Source organism: Diadema antillarum, unplaced genomic scaffold, assembly GCF_040938485.1.
Source record: "Diadema antillarum isolate AM-2024a unplaced genomic scaffold, OU_Dant_1.0 scf00000169, whole genome shotgun sequence".
Taxonomy (NCBI): Eukaryota; Metazoa; Echinodermata; class Echinoidea; order Diadematoida; family Diadematidae; genus Diadema; species Diadema antillarum.
The window spans coordinates 866,700-890,446 of record NW_027271058.1 but is presented as its reverse complement, the minus strand read 5'-3'; the positions used below and the strand labels follow the sequence as shown (position 1 = coordinate 890,446).

The 23,747-nt window shown below is 37.6% G+C and overlaps 2 protein-coding genes across 2 annotated transcripts; both read right to left on the bottom strand.

Annotated features, from left to right (window-relative positions):
* Positions 1-4,723: 4,723 nt before the first annotated feature.
* On the bottom strand, positions 4,724-14,298 carry LOC139722656 (PDZ and LIM domain protein 1-like). Its single transcript, XM_071633948.1, has 5 exons — positions 14,275-14,298; positions 9,689-9,821; positions 8,069-8,204; positions 5,638-5,723; positions 4,724-4,796 (listed from the first exon to the last, which is right to left on the bottom strand). The coding sequence occupies exons 1-5, from the start codon at positions 14,296-14,298 to the stop codon at positions 4,744-4,746; spliced, it is 432 nt and encodes a 143-aa protein (XP_071490049.1). The 3' UTR covers positions 4,724-4,743.
* A 7,643-nt stretch (positions 14,299-21,941) lies between these two features.
* LOC139722655 (uncharacterized) lies at positions 21,942-22,712 on the bottom strand. Its single transcript, XM_071633947.1, has one exon. The coding sequence runs from the start codon at positions 22,710-22,712 to the stop codon at positions 21,942-21,944; it is 771 nt and encodes a 256-aa protein (XP_071490048.1).
* Positions 22,713-23,747: the final 1,035 nt, after the last annotated feature.

Genomic DNA, 23,747 nt, shown 5'->3' with positions numbered 1-23,747 from the left:
ACGAAGACTCTAAAACAAAGAAATAAAAGATTGCGTTTTCACTATTGTCCGTTGAGGAAAGGATTCTGTAAGACACTATTTACCAAAATAAATGAATTTTCATGATACTTATGATAGTAAGAAATCGCCTCGTCATGCTGCTCTCGTGTCTTTGAAAATATGTCCTTATTGATTTTCTTGCTATTTACATGAAAATGGCCTACGTACCAAAGACGCTTAACTACTCTACTATCTTTGACATGTACTTCAAAATCCCATTTCTTTTTGCATCCAACGAATAGAAAGACTCCTGCCTAATCATCTTTGCGCTTTAAAAGCGTCAAAGAACAACAGCTGTTATATATATCTATCCCAAACCTGAATCCAAATCATACGATGTAGAAAATGTAAAGTGGCAACCCTTTGTAGACACACAATGAATATTGTACATATACATTCATTGCGAAAACAAAGTCAAATTTGTGTTTTCCTATTTCCATCTTTCTCCTTTCCTGCTAAGGAATGTTCTTTCGTACTTTACATCTTGACTCTGCGACCTCCAACATTCAAAATCTCCAATCGATTCAATGGACGGTTTACATTATTTTACAACAAAAAAAAAGTCGGTCATGTAAGTTGAAGGGGAAGAACGAAAGAGCGGAAGTATACAGTAATCAAAAGAGAGAAGAGAAACAAGGAAAGAGCTAGCAGCCACTTATTCTAAGCTTCATTAATTTTTCCCATAGCACCGTGACTCTACAATCTATTTTCAAGAACCCAAACAGCCAAATCAGAGCTTATTTAATCCGTATGCACGTATCTTGTTTGCTTAAAAGGATTCTCCAAATTCATTGAACTACTCGTAAAGACGATCGCGACTGGCGTGACACTTTTCACGGTTAACAACCCTTTTACTGGCACCTACTCTTAGGTATAAGAGACTTTTCAAGATGATAGTGTGATTCTGTATAATTTCAATAAAACATAAACTTAAAAAAAAGATATCACTTTCTTTCGTACTTTTTTCCTTTTTTGCCGACATCAGCCTAGTTAGTCACTTATAAAGACTCTATGGTTAAAAGGACCGTAATATCCCCTCCTGTAGGCCTTCCAAGAAGTCTTATGATAGTACCGGTATGTGTGTGTGTGTGTGTGTGTGTGTGTGTGTGTGTGTGTGTGTGTGTGTGTGTGCGTGTGTGTGTGTGTGTGTTTCTATCAAGACGTTAACGCCTTGAAGCTGAATGTTCATTGTCGACCTTTGTGACATATTATGATTGCAACTTAAAAAGAAAACAACAAACAACAACAAGAACCCATGCGTGGGGTTGCTTATACACAAAAAGCACTTACCAAAGAACTGAAACCAAGATTCACCGTCACTTACAAGACTGAAAGACAACGAAATAAAAGATTACGCTTTCAATATCATATAGAGGAAAGTTTTCTCGGGTCGTAAAGGCACGAACATGTAAACAATGTCCTTATTTACCTAGAGAAATGCATTTCACCATCGTCTTCGCGCACCTTCACATTCTCATTTGTTTTTTATTTGATGTGTCTATCATGCCCGCTGATGGCGGTGCTTTTCTGTATAAAGTACACTGTCTGTGTGTTACTAATGTCTCTCTTTGCCTCGTTACAGACACCATTACTCCAGTAGGTGTCACGTATATAATATCTTGATACCTGTACAGCTAATTGTAGAATTTATTATCTGCATGCTTTTGTTGAAATCAAGTCAAGTAGTATAGTGAGTATGAGTATAAATAAGAAATAACGTGGTCGTGCTGCTCTCGTGTCTTTAAAAATATATAATCGAACTATAGCTATAATTCACCGCATTCAGAAACGCAATGTTTGCATAAACACACACACACACACGCAGACACACACACAACACAACACACTTAACTTTCTAGGCGTACATCGTATTTACTTAACAATCACGTCTTAGTTTGACTGAACTAAGCATGATCTTTCTCCTTTTTTGTACATCAATGGGTGAACGAATCGACATTACTGTCATCCTATATCATTCACGATTCCTGATTAATTCCTTTACAATGCACCTGAAAAATCAAACACTTCAATCCTGAAGGCCATCAATGACCATCTTCTCAAATGGACACTTTTGTACGACTATTGAGGGGGCGAATAGTGTTCCCGTCACAATACTGTATATAACCACATCATTTCCATTACATTTCTCTCTTCATAATAATATAACGTGATCACAGTTCCGAAGAAATACGATATATACTCTCATCTCCCTTTTTCTATTTGGACCAAAACACCGCTTATACACGCTTGGGCAATGACATCTCGATTCTTAATAACAATGACGCATTCAGACATTTCAAATGTATTTCCAAATCTCTACATTTATTTCATGTCAGAATAAAAATAAATAAAACGATAAATATCACATTTCAAAACTGTTTATATAGTAGTGTGAGTTCATTAATAGATAAATAAGATTACAATCAAGGGCACTAATGTTGGAAGAAAAAAAAGGAAAGGAGAGGACACACTTTCTTCCTGTGAAAGTATCAGTAATTAAGCCTTGGAACTTCGCCCTTTTTTGATCAGCAGGCCTTCGCATAATCTTTACATGACTGCTGATATCAAGACTTCACAATTTTGTTGCGGCAAAATAGATTTTGCTTTTGTTCTTGCTTTATCCTTCTTCAAATTACCAATCCAATTTTATGATCCGATAGGGTAAAATATGCAGATTGTAGTCTGAAGACTATTTTCGTGGTGCAACAGGGGGGTTGCTCTGGGGAGAAATTTTTACCCTAGAAAATGCATACAGTAAATTGTGATATTGTCATTATTATCACAGAATTTGATAATAATGATTGTGATGGACCATAATATACGACCTGACTTTCAAAAGCAGCATACTCTACTCTGTGAGTTGGATACGCTCTCCGCTATATACAGACAAACCACAGGAAAACAAACCATGTCCGTGTCCATCCATGACAGTGGTATGAGATAATGTGGCTGTTATGATTGACTGAAAACAAAAAATAATGAAATTTCTGGATCTCTTCATTTTTCGGTACAGTATACAGTGTACATCCGGAATCGCTCGTCGTGATCGTTGACCCGGAAACTGACACTCTTTGATTTCCGGTGTCAACGCCAACGCCTCTATCCAAGACATTGTCGATTGCCGGGCGTATGCCTATTGACAACAGGTGCTTAAACGTAATTACAATTTTAGTAAGATGATGATGATGATGATAATAATAATGATAATAATAATAATGATGATGATGATGTTAATAATGATAATAATAATAATAATAACAATAACAATAATAATAATGATAATAATAGAACAAAAATAGGAACAGCAATAATTACATTATCGATTGATTAAATCATACTTTTGAAGAATTGAATAGAAAACTTTATACAAGAATCTATAACATCCACACTTAGGTTGTTATAACACAAAATTCTACTTTGCATTGACGTCAGAGCTTGCACCATATACAGTTGCACATTTTTCTGCATTGCTAAAATCAAACATTCCATGAAATATTTTAGGGTGTATAGATACTATGATTCAAAGTTCAAAATGCCCATCGCAATTTCTTTTTTAAAATAAAAAACGTTTGCGTATACTGTCTTTCGATCACATCAAGACTCATGTAATGAATTATAGTACAGGAGTATATTGTTACTGGTCTTGCACAGGCAACTAATGTCACGAGAGCGACAGAAAGGCAAGAAAGGCGCTTGTGCAATAATTTTACATGGCATGCCACACAGTTGAGACCAACTGCAAATTGCAAGTATAGTCGCAATCTTATTCAACTCTGTATACATATTTTCATCGACCATTCTTGAAAGGCAGTCAATCTTTGGCTTTACGTTATTCATAAGAGTTGAAGTGTATAATACGATGCACTTCTTAATGTTTTCTCTGAACTGTAAAATGTGCGTTGGAAAATTTCAGAATTCATAAATGGCAGCAATAGCTTTTAAAAGAAGGCGAAACAGAAACATTGGCCAAAACTATTCATCTTATGGGCCGTGAGACAGAATGTGCTAGGTACGTTTCTATCAGTCTGAAGTAAACTATTCCTCGAAAATTTTCAAGCAGCAATACACCCCAAGAAGGTAACTGTAGTGAGCTTATCCATGAGTAAACTATAATCAGTGAAGGAAGAGGGGAAAAAGAAACAACAATTGAAGCAGTAAATACGATAAGCCGCTTCTCACTTGATTTTCAAATTTCATATTTACACCTTGGTATATTCACATTGACACCTTCATTAATTCTGTAGATGTTACTGTCACTTGGACGGCACTTTCAAAATAAGGAAAAGAAAGGTTTTAATAATTCTCTATGTACTTCTTTTGCATGGGGAATCATCAGCTGTCTGAACAAAAGTTTACGACCATCATTTTGGCATCACTGTTTCTCCATCTCTCATCTCTTTCTCGTCATGATGATTAGAATCGTTATTTCCATCATAACCCACTCTTGAAAAGAACTATATCAAATTCGTGTTGCTTAAAGGTCCCCTAACAGAAACACAACAACAGAAACAGAAAAAAGTATAACAGGTCTCGTAATTCAAGCCACGCACTGTAAGCATGAATTAGAATCAACCAAACGGAATAGTATTCGCTATGATTTCACCGATGATAGTCCACATGATAATCTTACGGGGTGCATGTTCTCTCCGCTGACTTGATTTTTTTTTTTGTCGGAAGATGCTCGCTATAGTCTCTTCGTGTTATTCAAAGGGGCTTGCACTTTCTGCAGTAAAAGTACCCTTTCACCTCGAAGTATCCTGAAAATAAAACAGGCGAATGAAGTTAAAATAATTTAGACTGTCTGGCATTGAAATTTGTTTCCACTGCGGCTCATTCTCTCTTTTTTTTTCCCCTTAAAGCGTCACTATCAGAACAATCACAAGAGGGAATATTATGTTACCCTGTTGAACAACCTTTGGAAGCATGGGTGGCCTGATTAGATCTTGAAAGCCAGAGAATGTTGATCTGAGGGGTGAAGGTTGAGGCGTGAATTTTCTTCAATTTGTCTCCTTCTACAAATGAAATTTGTTAAATTTCAGATCAGCAGTTGCGATCTATACAAATTTCATTCGTAGAGGGAGACAAATTGAAGAAAATTCACACCTGAATCAATCTTTATTCACTGTCCACCGGCCGGGGTAGGCCTGCATTGGAAAACCAAGAATCGCTCTCGTCAAAGCATTTTACGCTCACCGAAAACGGTCGACTATACAGTCGAGATTCTTCGGGTGTGAGTGTACAGTACAATCATAATAGGCCTACTTACATAAAGATCAGTGATTAAGCTGTACACAATTCATTACGGAGATTCTCGAATACGAGTATACAATGGGTACATCCGAGCCGGGACAGTTCATTACCCTCTCCATCACGGTATCCCCAAGTTACTGCGGGTCTTTGAATAATTATAAGAGAAATACGAGACTATAGGCATCGTTGGTCCGTCGGTTGACACTGGTATCACTGTTACTTTCATGATGAAAGCATCGTATAACTTTAAAATGCCATAGGATTCTTATGTATATTTGTCAGTAAAGTAAAAATTGTGAATGAAGTCGCACTATAAAGCTGTAATGAACAGGTCAGTATTTTGCCTACCAATTCCTCGCAGATTCTTGCCGCAGCCGGCGCAGTTGAAACAATCGAAGTGGAATCCATGATCGCGAATCTTTGAGAATTTGCCTCTGTTTTGGGGAAGAGTATCAGAGAACCAATCGATCAATTAATCATAGAACCAATCAATGCACATTGAATATTTATGGATAAGATAAATGAATAATCAGATATGATTAATATCATATAAATGTATATTATGAATACATATATAAGTAAATCGAAAATAATACCAAACTAATTCAATACCGGTAATCAAGATAGGGCGCTGATTGGCCGATACCTGACTTATGTTTGATTTTGTGACTTATGCTTGATATCATCTTTATTTGCCAAATCTGACCCTACTACAGTGTTTGCTGAGAAGAGTTAACCCTAACTAGGCCGGGCTATTTAGGTAGTTGATAGAGCCGGGGGGGGGGGGGGGGCTCCCAGGCCCCCCCCCCCCCCCCCCCCCCCCTCCAGATCTCGGCCATCGACCGCGCGATCGCGACGAAAATTGGCACACACATTGCCTATGATGTAATCTAAAATACCATGAAGTTAATTTTTCAAAAAAAAAATCATCATTTATGCTAATTATGCTAATTTATGCAAGATGATGCATAAAATCAGACTAATTGGTATAAATCACAAAATAAAGCTCAAAACAGGCATTTTTTGGTGTAAATATTCTTTTTAGTGTCCTTAGCAAATGTAATAAAAAATAATTGTGATATCACAAAAAATGCTTAAGTATTTTATTGTTTTTTGAATTTCTTATGTATTTCTTTGTTTTTTCGACTTTATGTTTTTCATTGTTTTTTCATTGTTTGTTTACATCGCTCCAAACAAGAAAATATGTTATTCATTGATTTTAATCAATAAAACACCAAAATAATCATGCTTTTATGAAATTTGCCAGTAAGCACAGTTTGCATTGAAATTGTAGACGAATTAACGTTTTTGAGCAATTTTTGGTCTGACATGCATGTACATATTTATGCGTAACTTCGGAACCGCGCGCCCGGGCGTCGCAAATTTGGTGTCAAAAGATGCGGGACACTCGAAAGAAAAAAGTCATGAAACGTCGCGGCGATAGCTTTTTGCGATTGCGATACATCACGCGGAACGTCGAGGGGGGGGGGACCCTCAGGCCCCCCCCCCCCCCCGACCTACTTAGGGTAAATCATGAGCTCGTTACTAAACCTCGTCCTGACTCGTGCTATACCTCACATAAATAGGACGGGTTTTCATAAATCAACTTGTGATGTTTGTCATTGTGAGATACGATAATACGAATATTTTGAAGCAGACTTCAGACAGAGCTCAAGGGCAGATTTCGGGCTTCCACTCCTGCCCAGTCCGTACACCTCAAAAGATGCAACTTCATCAAAGGGCATCAAAGGACAATTATTGTCCTTCCCAATTTCGATGTAAAATTGGATAAATAGACAATATATTTTGGGGAAATTGAATAATAACCGTGTCGGGACTGTTAGAAGGAGCAATATTATTTTTAAGGAGGTTATGCTGGCTACTCCTACACCACATAACTAGTAATCTTGAACAAGATCAGAATCATAATCATGCCTGATCTCCAAAATCTCTCCTTTTCCCAATCATCTTAAATAATGGAGAGCAAACACCGCATAATTGAACTTTCTAGGGTCTAATCATTGATTGCAGTCCCATTAGAATTTGACGGAGCTTCTGATTTTACAGCATTTCACATCGCAAATCTTGCTTTTTCATATTAATTTATACTTTTTCTTTTATTGATAAACGTCCTTTTCCACTAAAAAAACAAAACATAAACAACCAAATTTAATCGATAAATTTTGAGTTTGTGCCATCTCTTGAAAGGACACCTTTCATAAATCACTAACCAGTACGGCTTCCATCGCATTATCAATCAATGCGACAGAGTCAATCATTGTAAAGTAATGCGTTAGCAAAGATTATATCAAACTAGTTTCCATGGGTGCACGTCACGAGACCGGCAACCACGAGACATGCAGCCCACGAGTTATACAGCCCATAAATCATACAGCCCACTAGTTATACAGCCCACGAGTTCGACCCTAAGTTAATTATGAAGCCCATGAGTTACACAGCCTATGAGTTCGGCACTACGCAGAAAAGGCTCACGAGACCGACACTACGCAAACAAAACCCACGAGACCGACACTACGCTTAAAAGGCTCACATTCATCCTTTCCGTCTCGTGAGTCTCTTTTACGTAGTGTCAGTCTCGTGGGCTTCGTTTGCGTAATGTCGAATTATTTACTCATGGGCTGTATGACTCGTGAGCCGTAACTCGTGGGCTGTATAACTTATGGACCTTTTTTTTTTCAATGTCGACCTCGTGGACCGTATGACTCGTGGGTGTCGGTGTCGTGGGATGACCCCGTTTCCATGGTGACACAAATCTTACTTGAGTTTGACGCCACACGCAACGCAGTGGCCGGGGGTAGCGTTCTTCAGTGGGTTGGGGGCGTTGTCGACTATCGGGCCTTCCCTCTTGAACACCGACTCGGAGCCCTTGGCTGCCCCGCTGAAGATGTGGGGTGCTGTCATTATCAATGATTAGAAACCCGGGATGAGAAAGTGTGTGTGTGTGTGTGTGTGTGTGTGCGCGCGAGTGTGTGTGTATGTGTGTGTGTGTGTGCGTGTGTGTGCATGCGTGCGTGCGGCGTGCGTGGGTGTATATGTGTATATGCACGTGTTTGTGATAATATCTTAACGTGTAGAATACACTGCCCTCAAAAAATCTAAATATCTCGCTTGAAAATATTCTTTAAATAGATCCGAAATGTGCGTTTCTCCTCAGCTGCGCATAGTGCATTTCTTCAAGTTCAAGTTCAAGTTCAACTTTATTTTCATTTCCATTCAATAAACAGGAGAAATTATATTCAATGCATAAACAAAACAAATTTGTTGTAATTTCGATAAACGTACATCAACAAGATACATGCGATTATGAGTAACGACATACAATTGCATTTATAAGGTATATACATATGCATATTACACGGATGGGAATGGAAATGGAGGGTTCTTGCAGTCATACATTCATAAATCACTCGTCATTACAGCACCAGATATTTGTATTAAAAATACCCAAAATAAAATCAAGAGGTAAAATGAAGAAAGGTAACGTAAAAAAAGCAGTTTTCAAACATCTTCGTCTTCCTCTTCAATCTTCAATAACATACCGTGCTTCATAGTGACGGCGAAGAAAGCACTAAACGTTTGTTTGCTTTTTTTTTTGAGAGTGAGGATGGGGTCTAAGAACCTCCTGAATATCTTACCGCTCTAGGTGGGGTCCATGGGGAATACACGTACAGGCTCCCCTCCCCTCCTCCTCCTCCTCCTCCGCCACCCGCCCCCCCCCCCCCCAATTCCGCCTTTCATTCTCGTATGTATAACCCCAGATGGCATCCTCATCTTGACTGCGCACTTCGTATTGATTTCGCATCTCCTCATGAGTATACTATGATACTGGCACATGGAATACCATCCTTGAATCTACGCCACGACAAGCTGATATAATAGTTGCCATGAAACTCAACTCAATTATCAATCTTAATTTGATAGATAGGCCTATGCGAATAATATTTAAGGCTAATACAACAGTGCAGTTTTCGAAAGTCGTTGAAAATGGTAAACAAGTTTTATATATATTTCACATAACGACAGTTACAATAGCATAATTTCCATGCTTATCTATAAGTTTGAAGGTCTGCAGGGTTTCAGTGATAAGGCATTGACCATAATTATTTTGATTCTATTACCAATCAAAATTACATCATCAATGCATGAGATGTGAGATGACAACATCGTTTTATCTTATTTGTGTATACATGATTGTTAACGTCTTTTTTAAAGTACCTGAAACTTTTGAAATCATATATAATTATCTTTTTATTGCAGTGAAATTTGACTGTTGTCTTTATTAGTTGTTGTTTTTTATTCTAATCATAACTACGTCAATTTAAACACAGAGTGAAGTTTCCCTTTAAAGATATATATTTTCTAAATGTCAGATACCAACCGTTGCCCTCTTCGAGCTTGTTGAACGACTCCGAGATCGTGAACGGGTTGGCTTGCAAAGCATCGCCGGCATCACTGACGTCCTGGTCGGTGATCACCGGCCGCTCGATCTTGTCCTCTTCGTCGTCTAGTCGCTGCGTGAAGGAGGAAGACGTCAGACAGATATGACTCAGTGTTGTTAATGGCAATAATCAATTACATTGTATATAGATAACTATTTTCGTCTCTCTCTCTCTCTCTCTTCCTCATCCCTCCCCTCTATATTACATGACAATCTATATTCATCCGCTATATTCATCTTCTCTGCGCGACATAATAACTCAGAGATACATATAGCTTTTATGCATTTATATCCATGTGATGATTATATTCATAATGATGATACAATATTTGGCACACTGAAGATAGGAGGGTTGCTATAACGTAGGTGGATTATGACAGCTAGAGAAATAAACATAGACACTAAATAACACTATATATCTTGCATTGTATAGTTGCACATTGCACTTGACAAGACTAGTAATAACAATAACCATAGTCCGCTGCATTACAAGTATTGAATGCGCATAATTATTGACATACGTAGATTGCGATTTAGACTCTGATCACTCTAATCTGATTCTGATCACCGGAGAAATATGAATCCCTCCCTTGGACAATGAGCACAGTCATAAAACCCATGCGAGTGTCTATACTGGTCATTCGAAAAAAGATGTCTATTCAATCGATATTGTTACTTTTCGTAAGACATCTGTGCATGTTTATATGTTTACAGTAACACAATGCACGATTCTGCGATATTGAATGTAATGACGAGGGTCAGACCCCATCCCGCCGCTGGCATAGGGTATGCTCCCCTCATGGACGGCTACATATTTGGCATTCCGAATGGGCCCATGCAGCTCTCTCGATACGTGCTTCAGCGTACACACAGAGCCTTGTCGTTCCCTTTCGGAAGCTACCAATCAGCTGTTCAGACAAGGTGAAGTCGCGCTACTGGGTTTATGGAGATTCCCATGTTGTGATTGGAAATAACAGGATGTGCCGTCAAAAAAGTGCAAATACAGGAAGATATCCGATAACAAATTATGACACAGAAATTATGAGTTAACATTGCAGACAAGCCCGTGCAAACACGCTGGCGAGTATATTTTCATTTGTGTACTTGTGGGTGTGTCTGTGTGTATATAAGGAGGGGAGGAAGTGGAATGGGGTAGTTTCAGCGAAGCAGATCTGTTTTGCTCGGAGAAACGAGCTTCTTGCTGGAAGAAAAGGACCCAGTTTTGTGAAACAAGAGTACATTGTACAGCAAAGGACGACTCGTACGTTTCTTATATTGGTATGAGCAATCGGATAATAATATTTTTTAAATTTCTTTTCACCTTTGAAACCAAACGGTAAAGGATTTCAACTTATTCGTAGAAATCCTTTTTACCACTTGGTTGCTGAGGTAAAAGGTCAATTTCGTAACCATCTTCCCCTCCTATAGTATGTGCGAATAAAAATCAAATTTCCAGCTAACGACAGACCTATTTTATGTATACATACTACCACTTATCAAAACCAACAACTATCCATAATTATGCCACCTTGATACTGAATTGATGATCATCTCAAGTCTATATCACTTCCTAACCGCTGTCTGTCAACATGCGAGAGGTAAGATATCATAAAGGCCTATTTCCTTCCTCTGCGGTTTCATCATGAGAAGTTTGAAACTTTGTTTTCGTCGTTATCACCCATGCGGCTTGAGTCAGGTTTGACGTAAGCTACATCGTCCTCCAGCAACTCTTGCCTTCCTGATTCGAAACGTGTGAAGGCTCGTTTTATTTGTTGCCTTGAGATCATGCGCGGAGACGATTGTAATCAAAATGCTGTAGATTATCATGATGAAAGGACTCCAGCAACGTTTTTTTTTAATGTTTTATTGAAAAATTAGACAGAACTGACGTCTCAAGTAAATAGTTTTGGTTGGGATGGGGATTCAGATTTTAATTTTTTGAGAAATGATTAGAAACCATTTATGAGAAATATAAAAAAGCATACAATTCTAAGAGGAATTAAAGGTTTATTTGATGAAAATCTGTTTTGAAATGACTGAGATATCCGCAAACACTAATTACTGAAAGAGGTCTTAATAAAAGGTATAGAATTTAACCCATCATTTATTTAATAAGACTACTTTGTTTTGCTTTGTTTCTTGATCAGATTGCTGATCACTATAATATAATAAGTTTTATGATAACTTTGGTGTTGTCAAGAAAATTATCACAACCTTTTGATGTATTTCATTAATATCAGATTGAAAAAAAGAAATATTAGCATAATTAGCAAGCTGTGCTTTAGGTAAGACTTGATCTTCAATAATAAAGGTATAGGTACGTATATAATATGCGCTTTTAAACCAAAACGACCCTTACATAAACTAAAAGCTCCCGCTACCAGAACCACTCCTCCCTGAAACATTTCAAAACGAAAAATCTGCATATTCATTAATGCACATATAGTACGAGGAAAATTGATAGAGTTCATAAACTAAATATTAGGGAATACACTTGCTAATTTCACTCTCCTTTGTCTTCAGAAGCTTAAATTGAAGAATCAGTTACTTTGTCATTATAGCCACACTATCTCAGACGCTAGCAGTATATGCCAAAATGAACCTGAGAAAAATAACCGTCTTGGTATATCACTTCTTTGTAATTTCATTGACATAATGGGACATTGGTTGCCAGTGGTAATTGCAGCTGAAGAGTCTTAAAGGACAAGTTTACCTACATGTAGATTGAGAGAATGCAGCTATATTAGTAAGACACATCAGTGAGAGTTTGAGAAAAATTGGACAAACCATTAAAGAGCTATGAATTTTTGAAGTTTCTGGATGAGAAAACTATTATACTACAGCTTGTGATGTCACATACTGTAGAACGACATAAAGAAAATATTAAGAAAATCAAAAATATTTTCACTTTTCTCGCATAATAAAAGAACACTTTCCTCTAACATAAGTTAGTGACAAGTCGAGGAAATGTGCACTTCCCCCCCCCAAAAAAAAAAAAAAAAATTGTGGATCGAAATTCTCTTTATATTTTCCTTACATCGTTCTACGCATCTGTACACTATAGTCTTCTCAGCCAGCAGTGACTGCGCCACAGATCATCCAGCACTGACTGCGCAGATACTTTATAATTCATTACTTTTGAACGGATCGTCCGATTTTCCTCAAATTTTCACAGATGTGTTGCTGCATTAACTCAATCCACATAATATGATATGAAGGTGGACTTGTCCTTTAGCAGAGGTTACCAGGGTAGGCCCTACCTGGTATACCACACCATATTCACCCTGTTCACATCGCATCATGTACACGAACACGCTTTGTTGATCTAGAGGATTTGAAACCTGGAACGTGGTCCTTCAGACCCTGCGTTACAGGAATCCAGTCTGACGTATTAAAATTACATTCCTTGCTGACTGTCCTGTCACTCAAACTGATAGCCGTGGAGATGCTTTGCGACTACTATAGGTCACCATGAATCTGCTTGGAGCTTGACTGGGTATGAACTTTGGATAAAACAAGCTTGCTTGGGCTTGTAGAGAAATGGCAATTAGGTTTATGAATATCGTTGGAATCACGTTGGAATTATGAATATGCCACTAGGCCTACCAATACTCTTTGAGATATTTCCAGATTGAGAATAAAAACAAAACATAAGAGCTTGATATTAATCTGTTCCTTCAATTAATTCCTCATATAAACATTTCAACAACAGCAACAGCAACAGAACCATGTAGACATTTAATGATATCAATCGAATTTTCTGATTCGCTGCGAACTTTTGACAATTTGGTGTATGACGGGTGTGTACTGCGAAATTTCATGCTGAGCATTATCGCCTTATAGTAACCACGTCTGCCATCTCTATAGCAGCGACATCCGCAGAAGAAACAGCAGGGATTAGGGAGCTAGGCGACACTTTTTATGTATTTTCATTAATGAGAAACAGTGACTGACCAATAAGTACAAGAATCGGTGTTTAAAAAGTTCTATAGGATATGGAGAGCCTCCTCTATGTTCCTCAAGATGGGCACAACAATATACCCATGGGCCTAGTTTATAAGTCCATGCTATTCAAGGAGGTATACAATAATAGCGATCATTATAATCGAGCTGCATGATATCCTAGATGATGCGCAACCTTATTTGCGTAGCTGACCCAAGACATACACGCACCTCATATTCATACTTTAGGTATATACTACGGTGCATGGTTGCGAAGAAAATATTATTACGATGCAGAGACTGCACGATCGAGTGGGTGTCGACACACCCACACGCATGAACACAATCATACAATAGTTACTTTTATCAAAGTCTCTTTTCATGAACGCAGGTCAACAGAAAAATGCGTCGGTGCAATGGGCCCGAGAGACGAGCGTATTTGTCGAGAGAAGTATATATTTCGAACGGGCATCATCAGTTATTTTACAGACGTATGATTCTGAATCCAGAGAACTCTGTCGCATACAAAGCTATAAGATTGTACATTTGCAACAAACAAATTGAAGGCTGTTCCCGATTCTTACCGGACCCGGACCCAAAGCAGACATGATGGTATTAGTTCCGATGATATTCCTCTACAGCAAAACAGCAGACTATACAGTACGGGCGGGCGAAGGAGATGTCACAACACAGTATGGAAGTGTCAAGAAAAGTTTGTTGGTACAGAGCTCCCCAGGCGAGATGAAAAGACGTGATCCTGTGAACTGGCTGCCTGTGCAAGCATAGCTGGAGGCTGAATCACGTACCGAGGAGAGGGACCAGGGGAACCACTCATATCAACAGCCCATGTAGAAGAGATCTGTTCTGTTTACTATACAGCATTATGATTTTAACACATGACATACACAAGGAGGCGATCAGTGTAATTTGTATACATGTACACACGTTCTCTCACGACTTGCTGCCTTGCGATGGCTATGTTGAACAAAGGAAAAATCTTCCACGAGTCCACCCCTAATCAGATTCTGTAACTCCACTTTTAACAAAACAGAATAATCAGGTATTATAATTCATATCATTAACATACATATTCGACTTTTCATTCTTGCAAAGGATATAGTATGATACAGATAAAGACATGCATGCATACTAGCAAAAAAAAATACAAGTAATGCTTCTGTTGAGAAAAAAAAAGAATTGAGAGAACCACTAGTAAAGAAAAAAAAACTTATGAAATACTTTATCTATATTATATAGTCCACTTATTCCATAGTGGACGGTATTATTATGCTTCATGCAAGTTCAGTTATGTCACAATGCAGTATAATCAATTGTCTCCCATGAATTTCTCTCTGTCAAATGGAAATATAAAATGGTTTGGGATCGAGTATGCAGCGCGACTCTAATATGCCATACACACACGTTGTGAATGGGATGAATATAATGATATATCGTTATAAACATATACATATGAATATATAAACATATACATATAAATATATAAACATATGCATATATGTGAATATATTGTAGCAGGAAAAGCTATTATGGGGGCTAAAAGGGGTTAAAAATACATTAATCACAACGTATTGAACACATACATGACACTAGTCTTTCATCAAGACTTTCGATCCAGGGATTCATTCCAAATAGGCCTCTCTGTCACAATATATATAGATATATTGTATACAAAGAGAGAGAGAAAGAGAAAGAATATAGAAAGAGAAATGGGCCACTAAAATGGTGCTCTCTCCGATCATTAACTCATTTGGCTTCAGACTGTCAAGGGATATCACTATGACTCATCTACGTTTTAATCAACATATGTGATGTCATTTCTTGCTAACTTTTTTTTTTCCCGTAATGAAAATTAAGCATGATAACATTGTAAATCAATATCATTTGATTGCAGTGTCGTGACGAATGCCGTTCGCAGGTGCACTCACATCATGATCCAGTTTAAAACGTGGCTTTTGTTTTTACTATTCTAATCTTACACGCACACAAACGCACACACACGCACATACATACATACATAGAGTAAATGTACATAATTCTTCATAAATAAATGAATAAGAATTCAGTTGATTTTTGTTTTGTAGCTGCTCAGTTATTAACATGCCAGGAATATGTTGCAACATATTCTGTTTGGTGACATGAGCTCAACTTTAGATCAGTAATGCACTAAGTCATTCAGTTGTATGAGATTGGTGTCTAATTTTGTAATTACTATTATCATTTTTATTATCATTATTAATACTACTATTATCATTATTAATATTATTATCATCATTATTAATGTTACTATTATTATTGCTATCATTATTATTATTATCATTATCATTAATTTATTATCATCATTATTATTTTGCTCTTATGCCCATTGTGTGTGTAGAATATTAATTATTGCCGTATTGTGTTGAATGCATGACTGTGATGTGCATGTGTGTACGTGCGCCACATGGGCTGGAGTGATGAGCCGATATAGGCCTAAACCTGCTATCAAGTCAGCAGGTGCAATGCAAAAGATATTTTACCCCTCGGCCTGTAAAATGTCTTTAGTGCACTTAAGGAATTAAAGGAGACTGAAACCCCCCCCCCCAAAAAAAAAAAAAAAAAAAGAACTGTGAATTAAAATGCAGCAATATCAATTAAACACATTGGCTTAATTTTAGGAAAATTCGAACATTCTATGAAGTTTTAAAATTTTGGTGCAGCCATCGCTGTATGAGAAGACTTCAACACTTTGTGATGCCACGTCTTGACAAAGATATAAAAGGCAATATACATATTCTACATTAATAAAGATATCGCAATATGATGTTTACTAAATAATGTTATAGATGTTGAAAATAGAGGGAACATAAAAAGCAGCGCTTGTAAATAAAATACTGGTGGCTTTACATTCCCCTCAAAACCATTGCTAATAAGGTACAGAAATATTCTACCATCCTGGCAGAGAACCCTATTAAAGTGATCCTTTACATTAGGGCCCTAGGTATGCCACTAATAAGTCGAAGGAATGCGGTACTTTTCATAATAACTGAAATTTTGTGGAATTCTCTTCATATTTTTATATCAATGTGGTTATAGGCCTATCCATGACGTCACGAGAAGTCTGCTAGCTCATCCACCGATCACTAACCATGGATGTACCGAAACTTTATAAGATTCATTTCAACAGACCAGATCGTCCGATTTCCCTCAAATTTCGCTGATGCGCTCAATCAATCCCCTTATGCATATTTCGGTTTTTATCCCCTTTTAAAGGGAAATTAACCCCAAAATATGCGGATTCAGCGAATGCAGAAATCATCATTGACCTTCAAAATCTAATAGGTATCCTAAGACAATCGGATTTTTTTTAATGAAGAAAAGGTATAGGGAATTCAACACAATATATCGTATTTTCCTATCATGTAGGCCTATGATAAAAATGAAAAAGTAGCTGGGTGGTGTGTGTGCATTTACGTGCATGTACTGCATACCCTATGGTTCATACCCCTTCGAAACAGCGTTAGACTTGAGCTGAGCGCCCGGGCTGAGCTTGTGTGGGTCATTTCATTCTACGACTACACCAACAAATCTAGTTCACGAGGCAAGTTTCATAAATGGTATTCTATGTGATTCGTAACGGTAGTATATTACAGTTTACGTCCTAAACAAAGATCAACTTTTGTTTGCACGCAACGCAGGCATTGGCAGCTGATTGATTGCAACTAATAAGTCCACCCACACAGCTTTCTATGTCTGGGACCGAGCAGCTAGCTGAGCTGCGGAGGCCTGAGCATTGTCTATGCCTGTGTGCTGTGATCTTTTGCTACTGAGTAGAACTAAATTGACTACGGGAATGTAAATTGGAAGGTATTAAGTAATATCTAGATTATAGGCGCTTTGAAGGCGCAGACCCTGGCAGGTCTTTGTGCTGTGTGTACGGACTATCATGGTATTAAATGTGGCTAGTACAAACGTGTTAAACAAAATTCAACATGTTCAATTGCATGTCAGCAGTTGTAGGGCTGTTTTTTCTAGAACCAGTGCATGTAAATTTAAATTAGTACATACCGGTAGTAGGCCTAACTGTTAGATATCTACATCATGATGACTGGTCATCACACTCTAATGACTTGATGACTTGATTAATATCATAATTACCTCCGCCAAGGGGCCTAGGGGGAGGTTATGTTTTCATTACCGTTGGTTAGGGGTTTGTAACTTTGTTTGTTAGTTTGAAATGAAATGAAATGAAATTTATTCATATTCCACATGGTGGACATTATATGATAGAATATACAGGGTATAACACATAGTGGACATATCAAAACTATACAGAGTATGTTACATGTATATACAAAATATAGTGATATTCTGAGATAGAATAACACCATATACAAATGTGGAGGGGACTACTTAGAAGCACTGCTTGTTAAATGTAGTCCCCCTACAGATTATAGACAAAATGATATCAAAGATAAGGCTGAGTGAAATATAACAAAAACACCATAAGATTATATACACTATTTACAAGGGCACATGAACCGTACTATGGATATACAAACAAGTCATGTATATGTTACAAAGCACAAGTTTATGTATAAAGTGTTTACAGTGTACACAGTGTACCATTAGAATAATGAATGAAACAGAAGATAACCTTCCGAGTATACTTAATGAAGTACTTCTAGAAAACTTTGATTTAAATATACATACGTTTAATTACCATAAAACTGTTTATTAATACTTATCAAGAAACTCATTTTTGAGCTTATACTTAAAGCTATTCAAGCTCTGAGCTTGTTTTAGTGAACGATCAAAGGAATTCCAAAGCTTAGGACCAGTAAACATAAAATTTCTGTTAGCAAAACTGGTTCTATTTTTAGGAAGATGATAATCATTCGCATACCTTGTTGAGTAATTATGTATAACATTATTTTTTCGAAACATTTCCTTAAATGCAGCAGGAGTAGCGTTAATTTCTACATTGTACATAAAGCAACCCAGCTGAAGACGATATAAGTCAGTAATCTTAAGAATACGGTTTTCTTTAAACAAAACATCAGTGTGTGATCTATAAGCGGTATTGCATATCAAACGCATCGCTCTTTTCTGCAAGAGGAGCACCCTGTCCATTTTAGTTTGTATTGCATTTCCCCATGCCATTACGCCATAATTAAGGTAAGGAAGAATAAGAGTTGAATATAACATAAGAAGCACTGACTTGGGGAGAATCCGTTTAACGTGATTAATGATGCCAATATTTCTTGAAACTATCTTACAAATATTATCAATATGACAATTCCAAGTTAGCTTATTGTCAATTGTAATACCGAGAAATTTTGTAGTCTTGACTTCTTTAATAACAGAATCATCAAATATCACTTGGTCAGGAAGTTGTTTAACAGAGTTACTGAATAACATGTAATTGGTTTTTTGTTTATTTAAAGATAATTTATTTGCTTTTATCCAATTTGTTACATGTGCAAGTTCTACATTTAAAACTTCCACTAACTTATTAGGATCACTGTGAGTATAGAATACGTTTGAATCATCAGCAAAAAGGATAAAAGAGAGAACACTCGAAGAACATCGAATGTCATTTACATAAATAGAGAATAGCAGTGGACCAAGAAGGCTTCCTTGGGGAACTCCACACGTGATTGGTACCGTAGACGAATTACATCCATCAATGGTAACAAATTGCTTTCTTCCAGAAAGATAACTTTTGAACCATTCCAGAGCCTTACCTCTAATACCATAGTGCGCAAGTTTGTATAACAGAATGTCGTGATTTATAGTATCGAATGCTTTAGAAAAATCTAAGAACAAACCGATAGTATGACAGGATTTTTCGATTGAAGCTGATATGGTACTTATTAAACTTAGAATGGCATGAGTTGTGTTATGTTTTTCTCTAAAGCCAAATTGGGAGTGAGATATGATGTTGTGAGATTCAAGGAAGGTAGTTGTCCTTGAATGAACAATTTTCTCTAAGATTTTTGATAACGAAGTTAACAAAGATATTGGGCGATAGTTGCTGATACATAATTTGTCTCCTTTCTTAAATATTGGAGTCACCTTTGCGAGTTTCATTTTAGATGGTACTTGACCAGATTGTAGTGAAAGGTTATATAAAAAAAATAAAGAATCTGCTATACAATGTATAATGTCTTTGATAAGGACATTGCCAATGTCATCATAGCCAGGGGCTTTGTTTGCTTTGAGCTGAAGTACAATTTTGATTAATTCTTGCCTGTCAATTGGCTTGAAAAAAATTGAGTGGTCGTTTGGTGAGGAAAGAAATTCGTAAAATGATTTATCACTTGGAGTAATAGTTTGTGCTAAGTTTGAACCTATCTTTGGAAAGTATGAGTTGAAAATCTCGGCAATTTCAGACTTGTCTTCAATGATAGTATTACAGGGTGGTCCACGAGGGGTTTCAGCATGTCGCTGCAACATGCTAAAATTCTTGTGCAACATCCTAAAAAGCCAGCAACATGCTATGCAACATCCTCAAGAATTTGCAACAAGCTCAAAGTAAAAGTATTCAAAAATGTGCAAAACATGTGCATAACATAAGAAACATCAAACTACTAGGTACTTTAGATATATAAAACATGAGAGAACATTGAATGTAAGCAGCACAAAGAGAGATAAGCAGCAAAATATTGCATACTATGTACTCATCGTGTGCGCTCCGCGCATATTCAATTTTCTGCAATATTCTCAGATTGTGAGCTTGCAACATGCTAAAATTTCAAGTTGTGGACCACCCTGGTATTATCAACTTGAACTTTAGAAATGGGATTTACAGCCTTCCCTCTATTCAAAACTGTATTTATTACTTTCCAAGTGTGCTTGATATCACATTTGAATTGACTCAATTGGTCTGCAAAATATTGTTTTTTAGCTAATCTGAGTGTATTGGTAAGAATATTTTTGTACGAAATATATTTCATTCGAGAGGTTTCGTCACGGTTTTTGATAAAATTAACATATAAAGTACTCTTGCGATTTATTGAGCGTAAGAGTGTTTTGGAAACCCATGGTTGCTTGGGGATTCGTTTGTAATCCTGTGTACGACATTTCCTTAAGGGAATGCATGCATCTAGGCAATTATTCAAAAGATAAAGAAAGTTATCATATGCTTGGTCAATATTTTCATTTGCGTCATACACAATTGACCAGTCCACAGATTGAAGTTTTTCCTGAACGAGAGCGATATTTTCAGGAGTGAATTTACGACGAAATACATGACTTCGAATTGTACTATGACTCCTTGGTCCAATATCAAGGTGACAAAATATCATAAAATGGTCTGATATATCGCTCACCACTATGCCAGATTTTGGAAAAGGTTTTAGGTTCGCAAAAATGTTATCAATAAGAGTAGCAGAATGACCAGTAATTCTTGTTGGTTTAGAAATAAGAGGCAGAAATGAGGCTTGTAAAATGTTATCAAGGAAATTATCACAGGCAGCATTACTGCTTGACAAAAGATTTATATTGAAATCACCCATGATGATGCAATCCTTGTTGTGGAATGCACCGTTTCGACAAATATCGTTCATAATATTCATAAAATCATCATAATTAGATTGAGGAGGTCTGTATATAACTCCAAGCAGAATGTTTTTGCCCTTACAGACAGAAATTTCAATAAATAATGATTCTATTACATCATTCATATATTTCAGTTCTTCCTTTATAGCGTAATCATATATTCGGGGAACATATATAGCTACTCCACCACCTGGTCTATTTGATCTGTTGTTAATGACAATATCATAACCAGCAAGAACATTAATTGGACCTGACGCTGGAGTTTCAGCAGACCACGTTTCAGAGAGGCCTATGATAGGCAACATGGGCAAATCAATATTATCAAGAAATAAGCGAAGCTTTTCAAAGTTTCGATTAGCACTTCTTATATTCAAATGGAAACAAAATAATTCAGCTCGTTCTAGCGTTCGTAAATATTCTCTAAGGGTAGCTTCTGTAAAGTATGGCGATTGAGCAAGTTGACACGCTTCATCGTGGCTGTTAAACTCAATGTTAAGTTCATCTAGATTGTCGGCTAAAATTCTAGTTGCAGTCCTATCAAACTTGGTGTTTCTAGCAGGTACATTTTGGTCTTTTTGAAATAAAGTAACAAAGTCATCATCTGTTAAGAGATTAAAAGGAAAAATATTGTTATCCAGCATTTAGAGGAAGGATCATAGTGGTAGACAACAAACAAAGGTAATGCGTATATTTACTGTAGCTTTGACAAGTCCTCTTTCCTGTTGATGACACTGATGGCGCCTCCGTCGTTTTTCTTCACATAGATTCGCCCGTTGTGGGTCCACAGGTATTTGTATCCGGCCAGTCTCCTTGCTCTGTTTGTTTCCTTCAACAGCTCCCTGGTGGACGCAACAAGGTTTTCGTTGACATAGATCCTTCCGTTGCCCTTAGAGTTGCTGCGGAGCCCGAGATCTTTTGTGGTGAAGTGCTGTAGCTTTCTTCGGCCGTCGTAGATCATGTTTCGCGAGCGTCGGTTGGTGAATCTCACGATTATCGGCCGTGGCCCCCGCTGATCATCCTCTTTTCCTATTCGATGAGCAATGTCGATGTCGCCAGCGCTCACATCTTCAGTGATCTTCTGAGCAATCTTTAAGACGATCTTTTCAGGGTTTTCACCCTTTTCTTCTGGCACGCCGGCGATTTCAAGGTTGACCCGACGGTGGTACTGGTCGAGGTCTTTAATTTGGTGTGTCAGATCGTCCACTCTTCTCTCCAGCTGCTGATTTTTTTGTTTGAGCTCGTGATTTTCTCCCTCCAGTCGCTCGGTGACCTTTTTCATCTCCTCGAATTTCGCATCGAGAAAAGTGATAGAGTTCAAAATGCCCTGCTGGCCCTCCTTCACCTCCGAGACCACTTTCTCCAGTTGAGAAAATTTGCCGTTAAGAATACCTGAGAGATTTGCTACTTCATCCCTCAACGCGCTGAGATCCACTTCCTCAGCAGATTTCTTCTTCGGAGGCATCTTTTGATGATGTCACAAAAGCTCCTAACACTAAGCGCGAAATAAAGGGATGGTTGCTATGCGCGATGAGGTAGTGATGGAAGAGTACGTAGGAAGGATGCGTGGCATACGCACCAGGGAAGTTTTGTTTGAAAAGTCTCAAGCAAAATATCTTCCCAAAACAGCGAAAATGAGTGAAATAACCGTACGATACGCGAAGTAGAAGCACTTAATGCAGATGTCAATCAGATAACTAGATTCTCAGTCAAAAACGCCGTCATTTGATGTAAAAAACTCACAACGGGCAAAACTGAATCCGCATATACCGAGTGTCACTTGGGAGCTCCTCAAAAACACGTCTTCCTATGTTGACCACCTATATCCTAAATCTGTTTGTCCCTGTGCAAAATAACTCAAAAAGTAGTTGGCGAATTTTGATGAAACTTTCAGGAAAAGTTAAGAGTGACACAAGTAACAAATTATTAAATTTTGGTAGTGATCCAAGAATTTTTGGGGAATTTATGAAGGATTTTTGATATTTTTACTGGTAGAGTCAATTCAATGAACTTGGGAGGTCAAGCTGTGCATTTTTGAGGTTTTCAAACGCGCACTAAAGTGCGTGCTCCACTTTCTGCTAGGGCGAGGCGCGCCGCGCAGCTGAGGGTTTATGACGTAACAAAGGCTTCTATATTGGGAAATCGGGCAATTTTCAGCATGTATACCTATGGGTGGAAATCGCTGATCTCTTATGGAAGAGCCCAAAGAGCTTTTTCCCAGGGGTGGAGAGGAGAAAGATCTTCTCGGTGGAAAGTAGCTGCTTGGCGGAGGTCTGCGCTCTCGGAGTGCTTTTCTAGTTTTATATAGAACTCTAAACGCCTTTTCTTAGGGCTAGGCATTGACGTGTCATAGTAGCGTAGTCAATTTTAATGGGGACAGGGATTCTGTGTCTGTTCAAAACAAGGAGAGACGGCACTACAAAAGTTTAAGCAAGTCTACTTCACTTGTTCAGGGTACAATCTACAGTGTACTTTACAGGTTTGATTTTTTATGATGCTC